The following is a 15,771-nucleotide window of genomic DNA, read 5'->3' on the forward strand; positions in this document are numbered from 1 at the left end:
CAATCCTTGGTGCGAGCTAACAAAAATGTATTATACAATATATCGTTCGTAAACTGCAGACCACCAGGGCTCAAGGGTCACACATGAAAAGCAAACAAATACAGCATTCTCAGCTGCTCCCAGTAGATCTACAGAACAATTTCAATTGGATTGCTGAAATCAATTAAGCATCTGATCCAAGAATCTTCTCATGCCTAGCACCAGTAAATCAAGTATTACTGTAAAAAGTTATGCTGCTCTTATTTAAAACGGTCTTGGAAAAATAAAGACGACTGAAATATATTAAAATTTTTAAAATAGCAGGAAAGCATTTTGTCTTACTACTTTTGTTAGTATCATCCATACAGAAGTTGCTGTTAATCCCCAATTATGTGATTTGCAAAACAAGCAAAGCAGAGATGAATTAATAACCATTTCTGTAAAATAACTCACTATCTTAATTCAAAGGTAGCCATATTAACCTACTTCTGGACTCCCATATTGCTATCATCATACAGAAATCCACTGAGGATGATGATCTCGGTTAAAGAGGTTATAAATAGGACATTTGTCACATATTAATGTTAATTAGTAATTATCTTGATTTTAGAGATTGCTTCTATGAATGTGACTGACGGCATCTTCTCCAGGAATTCCATTTGTTTTCAAACACCATAAGGCAAATTTGGCAAAAGAATTTGCAAAATCAAAATGCAAATACCAGCTTCACTCAGAGCTCTTCCTGGCAACAGACGCCAGCTTAGCTATCAATCTTGTAGAATAACTGCAGGAATACTGGTAGTAGGCAACCTCGTTGTATCATTTTATTGTCATGGGAAATAAAGACACAGTTGTCGTTTCCTTAATTCTCTTCTGTGTATACATCCTCATAAAACTAAGTAGACAGATTGCACTGAACAAGACTCTCACACAGTCTTGCCACAGAAGTTTTTCCCACTGTAAAATTGGTTTTGAAGCTGAGCTCAAGTCACTTGCACTACTAAGCCCTACCTCTTTCCACAGGTGAGAAAAGCACAGAGCGACAAAAGGGGGGCTGAAGGGTGGGGGTTAAAAAAAAAAGTAAATAAAAATCAAATTGCATGGCTTTATTAGGCTCAAAACATATTTTGATATATTTTCCTAACCCAGGTGTTAAGATATTTGTACAAAGAATGTGCAAGACACTGGCACTTACTAGATAAGTGCTACAAAAAAAAGCAACCACCACCAACACACACACACACGGAATTCTCCTTCTCAAGCCCAGGTAAATTTTGTATGAAGTGAGAGATCCACCAAAGATTTCATAAGGAAGTGACTAAGGCTCTCCCTACAAGAGGGGCGAGATAAGCTTTTAACAGATCATTGATCTTAAGGTACAGAGATGTGAATATTTTACTGATTCAAATTACAGTTGAGTTGACACAACCAATAGCCTCGCCAACTGCATCCTGAAGTGCAGGAACTTCTAAAATCAGCTTTGCCACTTGCAACAGTGTTTCTATAATGACATTCTATGTCAGGGAGCAAAGATTTATTCCCCAGTTTTGCGCATGGGGTGTGGTGCCCTCACTGCCAGCTGTGTCAGCACTTTTCCTGCTTTATCTCAGTGAAACTCTTTGGAGATTTCAAATTCCTCCATATACAGCCTGGGAGACTTTTTGAGATATCTAAACACAGCACAAGACACAAAATAGTCCTACACTCAGAATGAAATTTTGCATATACCCACTATATACAGTGTCCATGTTACTTTGCTAGCACACACTGGTTTTCCTCATTGTGCTGCAAAAACCTCTTGATGTGAAGGAAAAAGACAAGGATGAAGACAATTGAAAACAGCTCATTGGTTTGTCCAGCATTAGGAAGGTGCTAGTTGACTGCAGTGGAGAAGAGAGACAAAGGCATCTCTGAATAGACCACACTCTTGGCATTTCCAAAATACTTACATAAACATTCAACTCCTGTGAAGTGTGGACCATAGAGGTAACACAAAATTCTATTAGAAAAAAAACCTAAGCAGCCAACCTCATAGGACTGCAAGGAGATTCGTAACTTTTCAGTTATAAACTTCACTCCAAGAGCTTCTAGCAACGTAACCTTTTCCAAGGAACTTCTCCTTTCACTGCAGTAAACAAAGGACCTTCCACAAACTGTGGAAAACAGTTTAGTATTAACAATATTTTGAATGACAAAACTACAGATTACTGAAGTTTCAGGGGCTGAAGCACATCCCAAAGAAGCTGGCTCCCTTGTCTGACCACGTCATTCCTGAGCGGGGTCACAGTAATCAGTCCTTGCTTGAAGAAGAATACAGACTAAGTTCTGTAAAAACAAAACTGCATGGAAGCGTAAAAGGTTTGCTGATATGTAGGTATGACGCTGTCCTAGACACCCATCTTTATCTACAGATGTGCAATGAAACCGGCTTATTTTGTGGGAGTGCTTGATAAAAAGCACCCATTTGAGAGAGACTAAAGCCAGGCTGGCTACACAGGAATGCTTCCTCCCAAAGAAAGAAATCACTCCTACGAACTAGAAGAAAACAACAGCAGAGATTAAGAATAACTAATGAGGAGAAATAAGCAAATCGAAAGTCATAGCGCACCGTATTTTAAAAAGAAATATTTGTAGACAAAAAAAAAAAATTCTCAAGAGAAATTACACACCAGTAGCATAAACAAATGAGCTTTTGGAAGTCTTCCCCTAGTCAATACCAGAGTACCTCTTCAGCTCTAGTATGTGTAAGGAAAGTCAAGGATTTATACCTCTAAAAAGCTACCATAGACTCTGAATCTCTCTCCATTCACTGCCTCCCTTAAAAGGCATTCTTACTTTCCTAGAAGGTATTTGTTTTCTTCTACGCACATCTGTCCATGTCAAGATAAAGTTACATAAAGTTTCAAGTCTTTGTTGGTAAGAATTCCAATTCAGATAATATCCATGTAGTAAAAGTGCAACAAGCTGGGTAAGAATTCATTTTGCCTTGTCCCCTAGTACGCTGAAGCCAAAATTAAAATAGGTTCATGCTCACCTACTTTTTTCCTATGCACTTTACAATGTACTTTAAGGGTCCATTTTAAATCTCTCCTGAGGGACATCCTTTACAGTATTTTAAAATTATTATACCATTCTCAACCCTCCCTCCTTTTAAAATTTACAATTTATGATGGAATCAAAATTCTAAAGCTCAAAAAATTCCTCACGGATAAAATGGTCTCATTTTAGTAAATACCTATTGACTCATGGTCGTAAATCTAGTACACTAAATTCAAGCAGGAAAATAGGTTCATGCTTACCTACTTCTGTTTTATGTATATTACAATGAACTTCAAGTGTCCATTTTAAGTATTTTCACAGAGGAATTTTCTGGGCAACTTGGTGTCAAAACATTTCAGCATGATATTTCAACAGTTATCAGTGTTTACTAAGTATTGATATGCTACGTATTTAAAAGTAATTTTGGTGATCTCACCAATCCCCGGTATTTGTTTGTACAAAAACAAAGATAAACCTTCTGTTTCAGGTTAAGTTCACATTGTAAACACCACTATATATTTTAAATTAACACATTTTACAACTTTCCAGTTCGTAAAAAAAAAATACATATGCACTACTTAATACCTGCAGAATTTGCCATCTTACCAAGAACTGATGAATGCATGGCAAAAGCACTATATCTGCCAAGGTAAAATAAAGCCCTTCTGCAAAAACGTGGTCCAAAAGTGGAAGGTCAGAGGTTTTTGTTCTCCTGATGTGAGGGGCCTCTCTGTTGACCACATCTGATACTTCCTGGACAAGTAGCTTGGAGAAAGCTATGCTCAGTTCCAAACTTGGGAGTGGATGTTCATGCATTTCCACTGTTTTTCCTTCCTCTGTTGCTTCTTTACCAAGTACCGGCACTGCAGCCTTGGTACCTGCCTTCTGTTGTTGAAGTTTTTGCCTTCGAATTTTGTCATCATTATGTACTCGGACAGGTTCTCCAAGCTTCCTTTCAAGCTGTAAAATGTCAGGAGGAATAGTCTGACAGTGCTCAGGAGATGCTGTCAAAAATGCTTCAACAGCCAGAGGTATGCTGATCTCACAAAGTCTGGTCCACTGGCTAACCTGTCAGATAAATTTATGTAATTAATGTCTCTACAGAAAGAGAAACAAAATCAAAGGTACTTTTTTGTACACTTTAAGCAAAGAAATTCCAGCCGAAGGTGGAAACTCCAGCTTTTAATACATTCTTTGATAATCTTAGAAGCTCAGGTATTTTGTATTACTTTTGCAATAGCAGAATTAGGAAGCTAAATCTTATACCTAACAGAATGAACAGTTATCCAGTATAGCATATTTTTATTCCTTATTATTGGCATAAGATTAGGGTGGCTGCGTAACTCATGAGAAGCAAAGTTGTGATCAATTTATATATGTCACCTCTACCAAGTGCTGTTAATAAAACCAGAAGATTACACCAAACATATTTTGAGCACAATTATTTTACAGAAATGCATTATATTATTAGCGGGTTTTTAGCACGCAACATCAAAAAACTTTAGTCTAACCAAACAGCACCTTAACAGAAATTACTTATTTTTTCATGTTCTTATCCTTGTCCTCTTTTTCTTATTTCCTGTACTTAAAGGTTTAAAAACTTTTAAACTCTTGTATTTTCTTATTCAGTTTACTCACTTTGCAGCCATCTGAAACATGGAATCAAGTTTTCCAGCAGTTCCAAGAAGAGATTAGAACCAGAGGTTTCTGGAGGATGTCAGGGACAATTTCTTTATGCTAGTGCTAGATGGACTAACACAGATATGCTTCCCCAGATCTGCTGCTCACCAGCGGGGATGAACTGGGTTGGAGGCACAGTAATCAATGGCAACCATGGATGTAGCGATCATGAAATAGTGGAGTTCAACCTCCTGAGAGGAGGGAGGAAGGCAAGTCTAAATGGATGAACTGCCAGGTGAGTAAACTGCTGTGCAATAAATGGGCTGAAATATCAACTCAAAGGGTAGCAGTGGTTAATGGTTCACACTCTACCTGAAGGTCAGTTAGAAGTGAAGCTCTTTAGGGGTCTATGCTGAGGCCTATCCTATTTAATTATCTTTACCGATGACCTGGAGGGGGAGATGGAATACACTGACATCAAGGGTGACACTGAGTTGAGCGGAGCAGTCAATAAACTCCAAGAAAGGGCTGCCATTCACAGGGGCCTACACAGGCTACAGAATGGGCTGACAGAAACTTCCTGAAACTCCATAAAACACCCCGCACCTAGGCGGGACTAAATCCCTGTACTGGCACAGGCTAGGGACTGACTACCTGCCCAGGCAACAGCTTGCTGAAAGAAAACTGGACACCCTGGTAAGCATAAGCTAAACATAAGCCAGCAGCACGCCTTGGCAGTGATGAAGGCTAACGGTATACAGTGCTCTTGAAATCAAAATTAACAATGAATTAGGTATTTCTTAGTTTACTTCAAACTGGAAGGGTTGTACGTTATAACTCATTGACACTATATTGCTAGACATAAAAAACAAAGATCTGACCCATTTTTTTTAATCTTAAGGTTCTTTTTGTGCTGCTAAAAAGTAGTATCTTTAAAAAGAATTATTTTTTATCTTTATGCCAAAATACAGGTACTTCTCCATTAAGGAAATTTCATTTTCTAAGCAAATAAAGTTTCTTACTACAAGAATTTAGTTTACATCAATACTAAGAGTCTACTTCAGAGCATTTAATTATTATAAAAAAAACCTATTAATGTAACTAAGAGAAAGAGATGCACTCACTTCAGCACAAGCTTTTAAGCAGGTCTTCTTAAAGCCTAAGAGTTCCAAAACATCCTTTTTAGATGGGTCTGCCTCATATGTTTTCTGTATTATATGCCTTAAGACAACAGAAAGCCCAGCTCGGCAGAACTTGCCATCTTTCACGACAACAGCAGGTAAACAGCAGCTCTGCACAACCACTGGAAGCTGATGTCTGGAGATTAAATGGATCTCAAGATCACCAAGGAGGTTTTTTGTCACAAACTGATCATCCACATTTTCACCAGTCGGCACTAAGAAAATTTTGAATAACTTGCAGTCACAGTAGGATAGCAAAAACAGTGAAATAGATGTATGAAGAGGAAAGATACTATCTCTGTACTGATGAGAAAAACTCAAATATAAATGTTCTTCAGCGACACTATCTTTCATCTTCCTGCTGAGCTGAAGTTCCTGAAATAGAAATCAGAACACAACATTCAAAAAACAATACAGAATTTAGAACAAAAAGAGGGTTTGAAACAGTGGTCTTCCACTATCTGCTAAAACTGATTTTAATGTAAGACACTATTAAAGACATCCTGCCTGAATAAGTGGACTTCAGGCCCTTCTTGAGGGAAAAGAATGGTTTCACATATACACTGTCTCTTCACATACAAATCACTGATAGGGAAATGATCTGTGTAAAATTTTTTTACATTTTAGCATATTACTGACATTAAACAAAACAAACAATACCAAAAGAAAATATTTCCTTTTAAATTTTTTAGTTTATAAACATTTTATATCAAGGCTTTTTTTTTTTTTAAATCAATAATCTCCCAGAACATTAACTGTATATTATTGAAAAAAACAAGTTCTGGAGCACTTATCTACAACAGTCAGTTTCCTAAGGCACACATTTCTCTTTCTGTAACTGTTGGAAGACACTTATATATATATAGGGTATCTAAGCCATGGGAAATAATATTGGTTTCTGTATTAGAAATTAATCTAGGGCCTAGTGAGATACTAACTGAAGGTCAAGAGGACACATAAGAAAAAACCCATTCATTTCAAGAATGCTACATGAACACCTCAAACACACAACTGCTTTAAAGCAGTTAAATACAACAGTAACATAGCTGAAATAAATGTCTTCTCATTATATTAAAAACTTAAATTCATTTTCCTTATACTTGGTTGAAAATTACATTTTTCCTATTAAACTATTCCACACCAGTTTAGTATAAAAAAATGATGTAATAATTTTTCTGCTCCATCACTCAATAAAATTGCCCATTAACTTCTAAATCACAACTCTTATTGAAAAGCTTTAGACACTAGATGGCACTCTTAAAACAATCATTATATAAGAAAGCTTTATTATAATAAGAGAAAGAAATTTTAATGTTGCTAAGAAAGGCCAGTAAGTTTTTTTATATACACACATATATATAAAGCACAAGTGACATTGCAACAGCATCAGTCTTTCAAATAACTGTCTAGATTAATATGGTCTCTGTATAGTTACATGAATATGATGTAATTATTTAAAAAGAGAAAATTGGTTTGCATATGATATATCTAGATTATTGGATTTTTTTTTTCATGTAGATGTATACATCAAACTTGCTATTTTATATTATCTATCACTGGGCCAAATCAATTGTCCAAAAAGAGGCAGTGGAAGAATAAAAACAAGTCCACGTGACATTAAGTAAAGATCATAATAATGATTGTTCTAGCAAAGTATTTTTAAACCATTACTTGACTTTGTCTCAGAACAACAGTGGCTCAGCATAACAGTTGCTTTTGTAACTGTTGCTTTTCTTTCATTAATACACCTGCCACACAAAGAATAGTACAATACATACCTACTTTCCTAAAAGCTATTTTATTTGGATAAATCTTGACAGCATGTAAGTTGAGACAGATTCAATACCGTAAGTACCGCTCTATGGAAGAAACTATATAGTGAAAGTATTGCTGAGGAGATTAGACAAGAAGAGCTAGTCTTACCTGCTGAATCCATAGTTACTAGCACTTAAACTCATATCCTCGACTACAGTACTTCCTTCAATATTAAATAGTACCCTCATATGCATTTGGGTTGTTTTTCTTTTCCACAGGAGTCCACAGAGCATACAACCCCATCTTTTCCTGGCCACTCTAGCCACTCAGACATACACATTCACCTTACAAATCATTTAACCACTGAGTTTTTTCTTCCGGTTGACCTTACTGGACATAATCAGCTTTTCTGGTCATTTAGAACTGCTAAATATTTTGGTAAATTGTAAAGAGGTTTCTATTTCCAAAGTATATTATTCTGTAGTTTCCATCTGCTAATCATCTCTTCTTACAAATTATTCCAAATCCACCACTCAGGACTGCACAAGTAAAACATTAACCTTTTCACCACATAGGTAGTCTCAATAGGTACACCAGCCCTTGCCCATTTCCATCCAGAGTAGCAGCTCTGAAGCACCACTGCACCACAGAGGATAACATTTCATTAGACTAAAAATAAGAAATAAATACTTGAAAGATGCCCAAAGAGAGATACTACTTAATCAGGCTACTCATTAAAATTACAAAAATGTCCTGCTACAAAAACTGCTAGGTGAAAGGGCAAACACCTTCAATGTGGATTCTCCTCCAATCTGTTGAACAAAATTATTTCTACCCAGTAGCAAAAAGTAGTAGATAGCAGCCGTCAGTCAGTCCCAGAGACAGTAACTGATTGGAAATAATGACTTGTTGGTTATTGGTCTGCTCTGTATTCAACCCAGTAAATGCCACAGCTGACACTATCCTATTAATCCATGCATCTCCTTGAAGTTTGAAATTTTACTTGAAATTAGTCTGGTCAAATTCAACTACTCTTATCCTCAGGTATACAACTATCACATACAGAAGTCGCACAAACCAGATAAACCAATACTAGAATCTTGCTGAAGCAGGATAAGCACGATGTTTTTCAGAGCTACCCACTCCACTTTCTGACTCTGGACAGTGTCAGAAAATGGGAATATGCATGCAGCGCAGTTCATTAGTCCATAGTATCTTAACTTAAAGTCACTTCCCTCAACCATTTTAGGTAAGGCTCTGGATTTTGCACTGAAGCAAAGGTACACTCAGGAAGGTCTGTTCTTCCAAAGGCCTTGAAGACAGAACCTCTGGGAGACAGCTGGGCCAGATAGCTTGAGGGTGGTTACTAACTTCTTCAAAATTCAAAGTAATTTTTTGTGGACATACACAGTAATTTACCACTACTCAGCTGCAACATGGTGAACTATACCAGAGAGACTTAATTATTTTTCTGAACCTAAATGAACTTCTACAAAGACAGAAAGAACACAGAAACCGTGACATTCATGATCTACTTACACAGCAGCACTGTGCTCACGCTGTAAAATCAGAACATTTTGAAGAACTGATTGAGAAAAAATTATTTTGGGGAGGAGGGAAAGGCCAAGACTTTTCTTCCCCCCTCAGCCAAAGCAGTAAATTAATGTCTTGCAGCATGCAGCTGCAAAAGTGCGTGTGTAAAGGACATGATAGAAATGTGCAACTGCAGGTGACAGGGAGCCCAGGAAATTACTTGTTTTGACAGTGGCTCAGAGCTAGACAGTGTCAACTGGTCTTGGTATCACACACTGAATCAGTTTAGTACCCTCTCGTCCCACAACCTGTCAGTTATACCTTCTCCACGGAGTCAGTTCAGACTCTGATGTGGCTCGCTCTTGTATTCTCCTTCCTCAGGTAAAGCCACCTCACGCAGGCTTGGCAGTGCTTAAAATAAGCTTAGATAGTCTATGAGAGGGGTTCTCACCTAGGACTGTCCAGTACAACACAAGTTACTGTACTCAGTGGCTAGCAGTCCTCCAGTACCTGCCTATAATTATCTACACGAGCCCAAAAGGACAAAAAAGTTCTCCAGGAACTCTCCACAGAATTGTACGACTCATCTCCATGAAGCACAAAGAACGAGTGAACAGGTCTAGAGAGGTAAGCGTAATGCCCAGTATAATTTGAAGTTTAGCTGCTCAAACACAGGTAGCTATATTAACCCCAAAATAAAAACAGAGCTTTCATTGCTCATTGACAAGAATCTCAGGGCTCTTAGGGAAGTTGCAATATGTGCTGTTGATTTTTCTGATATATAAAAAAGTTTCTACCTTTTCTTCTATTTGTACAAGCAGTTGTTTTTAATAAGTTTTCCAAAAGCTCGATTCTCCTTTAGCTAGGTTTTGTGCACACGCTGAAGTTGCATTTATCCCAAAAAGCAAAAAATTTTAAATACCACTCACCGTAAAACACTAATTAGCTACTCAGTTCTTTTTTTTAATAAAGTACTTAAAAAACTTTTAGCTACTCAGTTCTTTTTTTTTTAATGAAGTACTTAAAAAACTTTTAGACGGAAATTCTTGTATCAAGGTGAGGGGCAGGAGAAGGGTTAAGCTAAAGCAGCTGCTTCAGTTAATTTGACTCTCCCCACATGGAAGAAGGGGAGATCCAAAGGTGAAAATTATGGTCAATATTATGAGAATTCCCTTGTTAAAGAATCATATAAACAGTGACAGTATCAATACAGCAACAATTAATCATCCCAGTTAGTAATTCAGAACCAAATAAAAATGAACTGTAAATTGCTAATTTCTGAAAAAAGCACAAGCAACTAATATCTTATACTTAACGGCAGAATGAATTCCAGAGCAGGAGGGAACTCCAGCTCTCATCACAAAAAATACAAACGTCTCATTTCTTTCTTTTTCAGGGAGAGTCAAGAACATTGCACGTTTCACAAGATCAGGTCTTAAATCTGAGAATAGGTGCTTACATACACAAATGACTTCCAGACCCTGACAAGCCAATCTGTCATTTCATCATTTATATGACAGCGATTCATTTCGGTTCATCCAGGCAATCAGAGCTCTCTCAACTAAAGGTCCTGATCCTGCAAGCACTCATCGTACCTGACCCAAAGGTGTCTTTGCAATATACTGTCCCATTATTTTCAAATATAGTCCCAAATTCTTCTCATATTGTATACTACTACTATTTTTCCTACCAAAGTCCCCTTCTCTTCTCAAATTTGCAGTGCTCCAACACTGAAATTGGTTCCCCAGAACCGTACTCCCTGTTCTGCTACTGATATATGGTCAGTTTAGATCTCAGTTATTAAACTTACTGTGTGGAGTGGAACAAATTATATTCTCCATTAGGGTCCATTTAGGACAATAACACTTTTCTGTTTCTGCAGCTAACCTTAAGGGATGAAAAGATGAGCTTCACTGAGCAGGAAAACAAAAGAAATGTTGCACTTAAAACTCCTGTTTGCATCCTCCAGCTGTTTCTCTCCTCCTTTGCTGTGCCCAGTGTGGTAGTCCAGGGACACGTCTCCTTTGCAGTTGCCAAAGAACTTGCATCTAAATTCCAAGGAAGCCCAAACAAACACGCTAAATTGCGGATCTTTAAATTTGTGATAATTCAGGCTTAAATATCAAACCAAGTATTTTTAAAATTCTAACTATTGGCTTAATGAAGGTTAAGACTCACTTGTCAATTTGCTCAGGTCCGGTCCTCCCTCTCCTTCCAATACTCACACTTAATTCTTTATTTCACCCAAATGAAAATACAAATTACTAAGATGAAGGTACCATCCTCAAACAAGAACAGATAAGCTTATTAGCTGATATTTCTGCTGGTGATCAACAGTTAGGCAATTAACAGTGCTCGTGTTAAGATCAGCTACCAAGTGAACACCCTTATGAGCTGAGCAGTGGAAGATGTTTCTCAGAACTCTAAAGGAATCAAGGCCACTGTTTTGGTTTATACTTGCAAGTTACTTTTTGCAACTAGATGGGCTATAAGTTTTTTTCTAATTCTTCGTATCTACAAGATTCTCAGGGAGCAAAGGACTTTTCTTTCTGTCTTTAAAACACTCAAAAGTTGAAGGTGTTTTTGCTTCTTTAATCCATTTGTATCCCACATAAGAGATTTCAGAAGGCCAAAAAAATAGCAGATAAGTTAATTTTTGTTATAGATAAGTAAGTTGAACAGCCAAATGACATTCTGAATAAAGTAAGTCTCTATTAGAGATTCAGTTTCATTGCAACTATAGAGCTCACAATGCATGGGGTAAACACAGAAATTTTAACCTTTTTAGAACTTCCTACTACACCAAGAAGAAAAAAAATGTCCTGAGCTCAGTTGCTGAGAAAATCTTTTGTAAATCACCTTTTCCCATTTTCTGACTTCTAAACGCAGATGTCTCTACCAACTTCAGAAAGCAAGGCTAAAAGTTCTCTACCTTTTTTTTTTTCATAAAACACGTGGACAGTGTAATTTCTGAACTCATACACAACTTTCATACAGGCTGTGCAATTGCCAAGTAACATGCCTACCTTGGTAACTTAAGAATTTTTTTTTATTCCCATTTGAATTTGTAAGATTTAGACTAACCCAGCAGGTTTCTCTTGCTCTTACTCCCCTACACATCAAAAACCTTTTCGCCACAAAAGAGATCATTCAGTGACGACCTCAAAAGTTTATCTAGGAAATGTTCCTTTTCAGCCTCAGTCAGAGAGTGACCAACATAAAGCCACCTGCTACATTCAAAGGGCCCGTATCTTGAATTACAGGGTAACTGTTCAAAGAGAAGGTTTTCCTCTTTCCCCACTCAACATTTATTTCTAGCATTACTAAGAGGAGAGCAGCATTATTAAAATATTGTAACAGAGATTTGAGAGATGGATAAAATTCACATTAGCTAATACCAGAAACAAGACTTTTGTCCTGGACACAAGCTTTGCCACGTACACGGGGAAACTGCACAAACTGCATTCACCACCACTGTCAGAAGGCCTAAGCACTGAAGTTTGTCCCAGTTCATACTGGCGATTCAACTCTCCATGCATGCCACAGATCTCTATTGTCTCATGTTTGACCAGATCACCGTAGTATTCTCCACAACGGGAATCACTGAATCCTCTTCCTTTACTGCAACCATACACCAAAAATGATTAATCTGACATGTTGTTAACTAGTATTTTTCCCCTACCTTTTGCCTGAATTTAAATTTTGCTATTCCACCTGTTTAGAGAGAAGTTAGCAATTTCTCAGCAAACTGGAAAAGAACAGGAAATATTAACTATAGGGATGTTTAAAGTTATGTACTTTTCAGACCAGCAAGACAGACTTTTTCAGACTACAAGGTAGAGCGAGCTAGCAACAGAAAACTCCACTCTGCTTTTTGCATCGAGCTTTTCAATATCAACAGAATTACTCTAATATTTTAATTCCCACAAAAACTTGCAGAAGTATTTTTAACAAAACGGGCTTCTGTAATGACTGCAACTCATTACGTATTTATTTCATTAGAATAGCAAAGCATCCAGTCTGGATTTGTTTATACTGCTAGTTACTGTAAAAACTTCTATGTCCCCTCATCACAACAGTAACTGAACGTCTCATGGACTTTCCTCCCTTGCAAGGTGGAAGTTTCCTGTGTTCCCACTATACACATGAAAAGCTGAAGCATGAAGAGAATTTTTAGTTCAGCATCACACAGGAAGTCTGTTGTAGAGCAACCCTAAAAATCAGACATTTTCCTTAACGGGTTTTGTTGTGGCGGGTTTTTTTAACTCCAGTCTGTGAGTACAATGTAAAACTACAATCAGGCTAATTTTGTTCCCAAGTCTGTCACAGAAGAGAAACCAAAATAAATGTGTCCAGGAGTTCTGTCTATAAGTGACTTTACCTGTATTTCCTTACTGTTTCCTGTGAGAAGATAAGGTTGTCTTGTATCGTCACTTCAACTGAACCGTACACTCTAACACTGCCATAACCCATCCCTCTCCCATCTTTTACTTCAGAGAATTCCTCCTAACATCTTGTCTCTAAGCACAGATGTTTATAAAGTCTTGTTTCCTATATTTTTTGTTTCTAAGACAGTTGTCTTTCTGCACTGTTTTGGCTCTGCAGAGTACATCTTCCTTGTGGATTTATGCACAGCCTTTCCTTTGAAAGACTTAATAGCCTACCTGCTTGCCCATCCTCACTTATGTATTTTCGCATAATGACTACCCTTCCATTAAACGTGATAAATTTACGAATCCCTTGGCAGCTTACTAGGACAAAAGCAGCCACAGACATACACAATAAAACAAAACATGGAACACAGAGCTAACAAAACCTACAAGACATTACACTATTCACTCACAATATTTTTTCCCGGCACTTTTTTTTCCTCTAATTAGACTGTAAATTCTGTGGGAAGAATGTTTTTTTTTATTCTATACTGGCCTTATTTACAGCAGCCACTGTTGAAAGAGGGAAAGGGAAAAGTAATGAACATCACAGGATTTGCAACGTAACGTAATGACAAGATAAATAACATTGTCTACCTTTGGTACAAAAATCACCTTGGCTATTTAAAAATAATAAGCATTAAGTAAGTATAATTTTCACTAACCGTACTGTTTGTCAGCATTTTCTCTTCCCTTTCAACATGCATTAAACAACAGTTAAATTAGCTTCACTGAGCTACTGCGTTAACAATGTAATAAAGAAAATTGTTGCTTTAAAAACAAATGTTTCCCAGGAAAAATTAAAATAAATAAATAAGTACATAAACATCCTCTTCCTTTTAGTTACTGCAAAAGATCTCGTTTATTTGTTGATTACCACATGGTAAAACAGAGCTTTTGTTAAACGGACACATTAACATTTGAGAAACGTTCAACATAATAAGTCATTTAAAAATGCAGCCTTCCACCAGCAAATATTTAACTTAGTACAAAGTAATATTTGTGCTTTAAGGCAGATAACTTTGGAGGTTGGAGCTATATTTCTATCCAGATGATCGATTTGCTGTATGAGTTTAGGGCCACCATTGCATCCTCAAGTGAATCCAAAGAGAAGCATACAAGCTTTTCACGCAGAGCTTCAAACCAGAATTTCAGTCAGGTGTATCAATAAAGTAAAAGTTGGCAATGGTTCAAGAAAGTAAGACATGGGCTATGAAGAACAGAAGCCAAACTTTAGAAAGACAGCACACTAAAACTCGGTTATTGCAGAAAAAAGTACCGCTGAGTTAAAATTCCTTTGCAGACCTACTCCATCAAATCTCAACTCTAAGCTTCTCTCAGCAGTTTGTCAGCCCAGAAAACTCGGACCTGGTGGTCAACGTGAAATCTTTTCTTTTTTTCCTCACACACCCCCCCCCCCCTGCCCAAAGCTTAACCATAAGCCACCAAGTGTCAGATAAATGATAGGAAGGCGGCAAAGTGTCTTTCCCGCCATCAACAATTACTGGTCTTCACGGAGAAACACCTCCAAGATCATGGTTGGACTGATGATCTTAGAGGTCCTTTCCAACCTTAATGATTCCTAGTTTTTACTTTCATTAAAAATAACCCAGCCACCAGGCCAGGAAACATGGAATTGCTACTCTACCCTTAACTGGTTTAGTGGTGGACTTGGTAGTGGCAGGTTAACGGTTGGGCTGGATGACCTTAAAGGTCTTTTCCAACCCGAACGATTCTAAGGAGCCTCCAGCCAGCCCCTTCAGGGCAGAGCGAACTAACGGCAAAGGGGGCAGACGCGGCCGTTCTCGCTCAGGCAGCCCAGGCGAGGAGGAAGCAGAAAACCGGGGCTCCCCAGGGCCGCGCAGCGGCCGCCGCGACCCGCCCCTGCTCTCCCTCAGGCAGCGCCCGCCGCCGCCGCCCGCTAACGGCCGCGAGACAGCGGGGCGGGCCCGCCCCTCCCCCCAACGGCCCCGTCCCCCCCGCGCGCGAGGCGGGCGCCAACCGCCGCTTACCCCGCCCCGCCCGCAGCGCTCTCCCGCACCCGCACGCGGCCCGGCCCGGCCGCTTCCGCCCCGGCTCCGCCCCTTCCTGCGCGCGCGCCTGGCCGGGCCCCGCCCCGCCCACTTCCCCCCGCCCACGGCACAGGGCGCTCGTCCGGAACCGCTGCGTCCGGGCCCTGGTTGCGCGGGGGGACCGTGCGCGGCGGCGGACCCGGCTGCGGGCGGTGAGGGCGG

General features: G+C 38.7%; 1 protein-coding gene across 1 annotated transcript in view; it reads right to left on the reverse strand.

Annotated features, from left to right (window-relative positions):
- GSTCD (glutathione S-transferase C-terminal domain containing) overlaps window positions 1-6,188 on the reverse strand; it is a 67,083-nt gene extending 60,895 nt beyond the window's left edge. The window contains exons 1-2 of the mRNA XM_075709358.1: window positions 5,763-6,188; window positions 3,625-4,086 (exon numbers count right to left, since the gene is read on the reverse strand). Of these exons, the coding sequence (XP_075565473.1) occupies window positions 3,625-4,086; window positions 5,763-6,173 (873 nt within the window). The 5' untranslated portion in view covers window positions 6,174-6,188. The remainder of the gene's footprint in view (window positions 1-3,624; window positions 4,087-5,762) is intronic.
- Between the last annotated feature and the right edge of the window lie 9,583 nt (window positions 6,189-15,771).

This window comes from Pelecanus crispus, chromosome 4 (genome assembly GCF_030463565.1).
Source record: "Pelecanus crispus isolate bPelCri1 chromosome 4, bPelCri1.pri, whole genome shotgun sequence".
In the NCBI taxonomy this organism is placed as follows: Eukaryota; Metazoa; Chordata; class Aves; order Pelecaniformes; family Pelecanidae; genus Pelecanus; species Pelecanus crispus.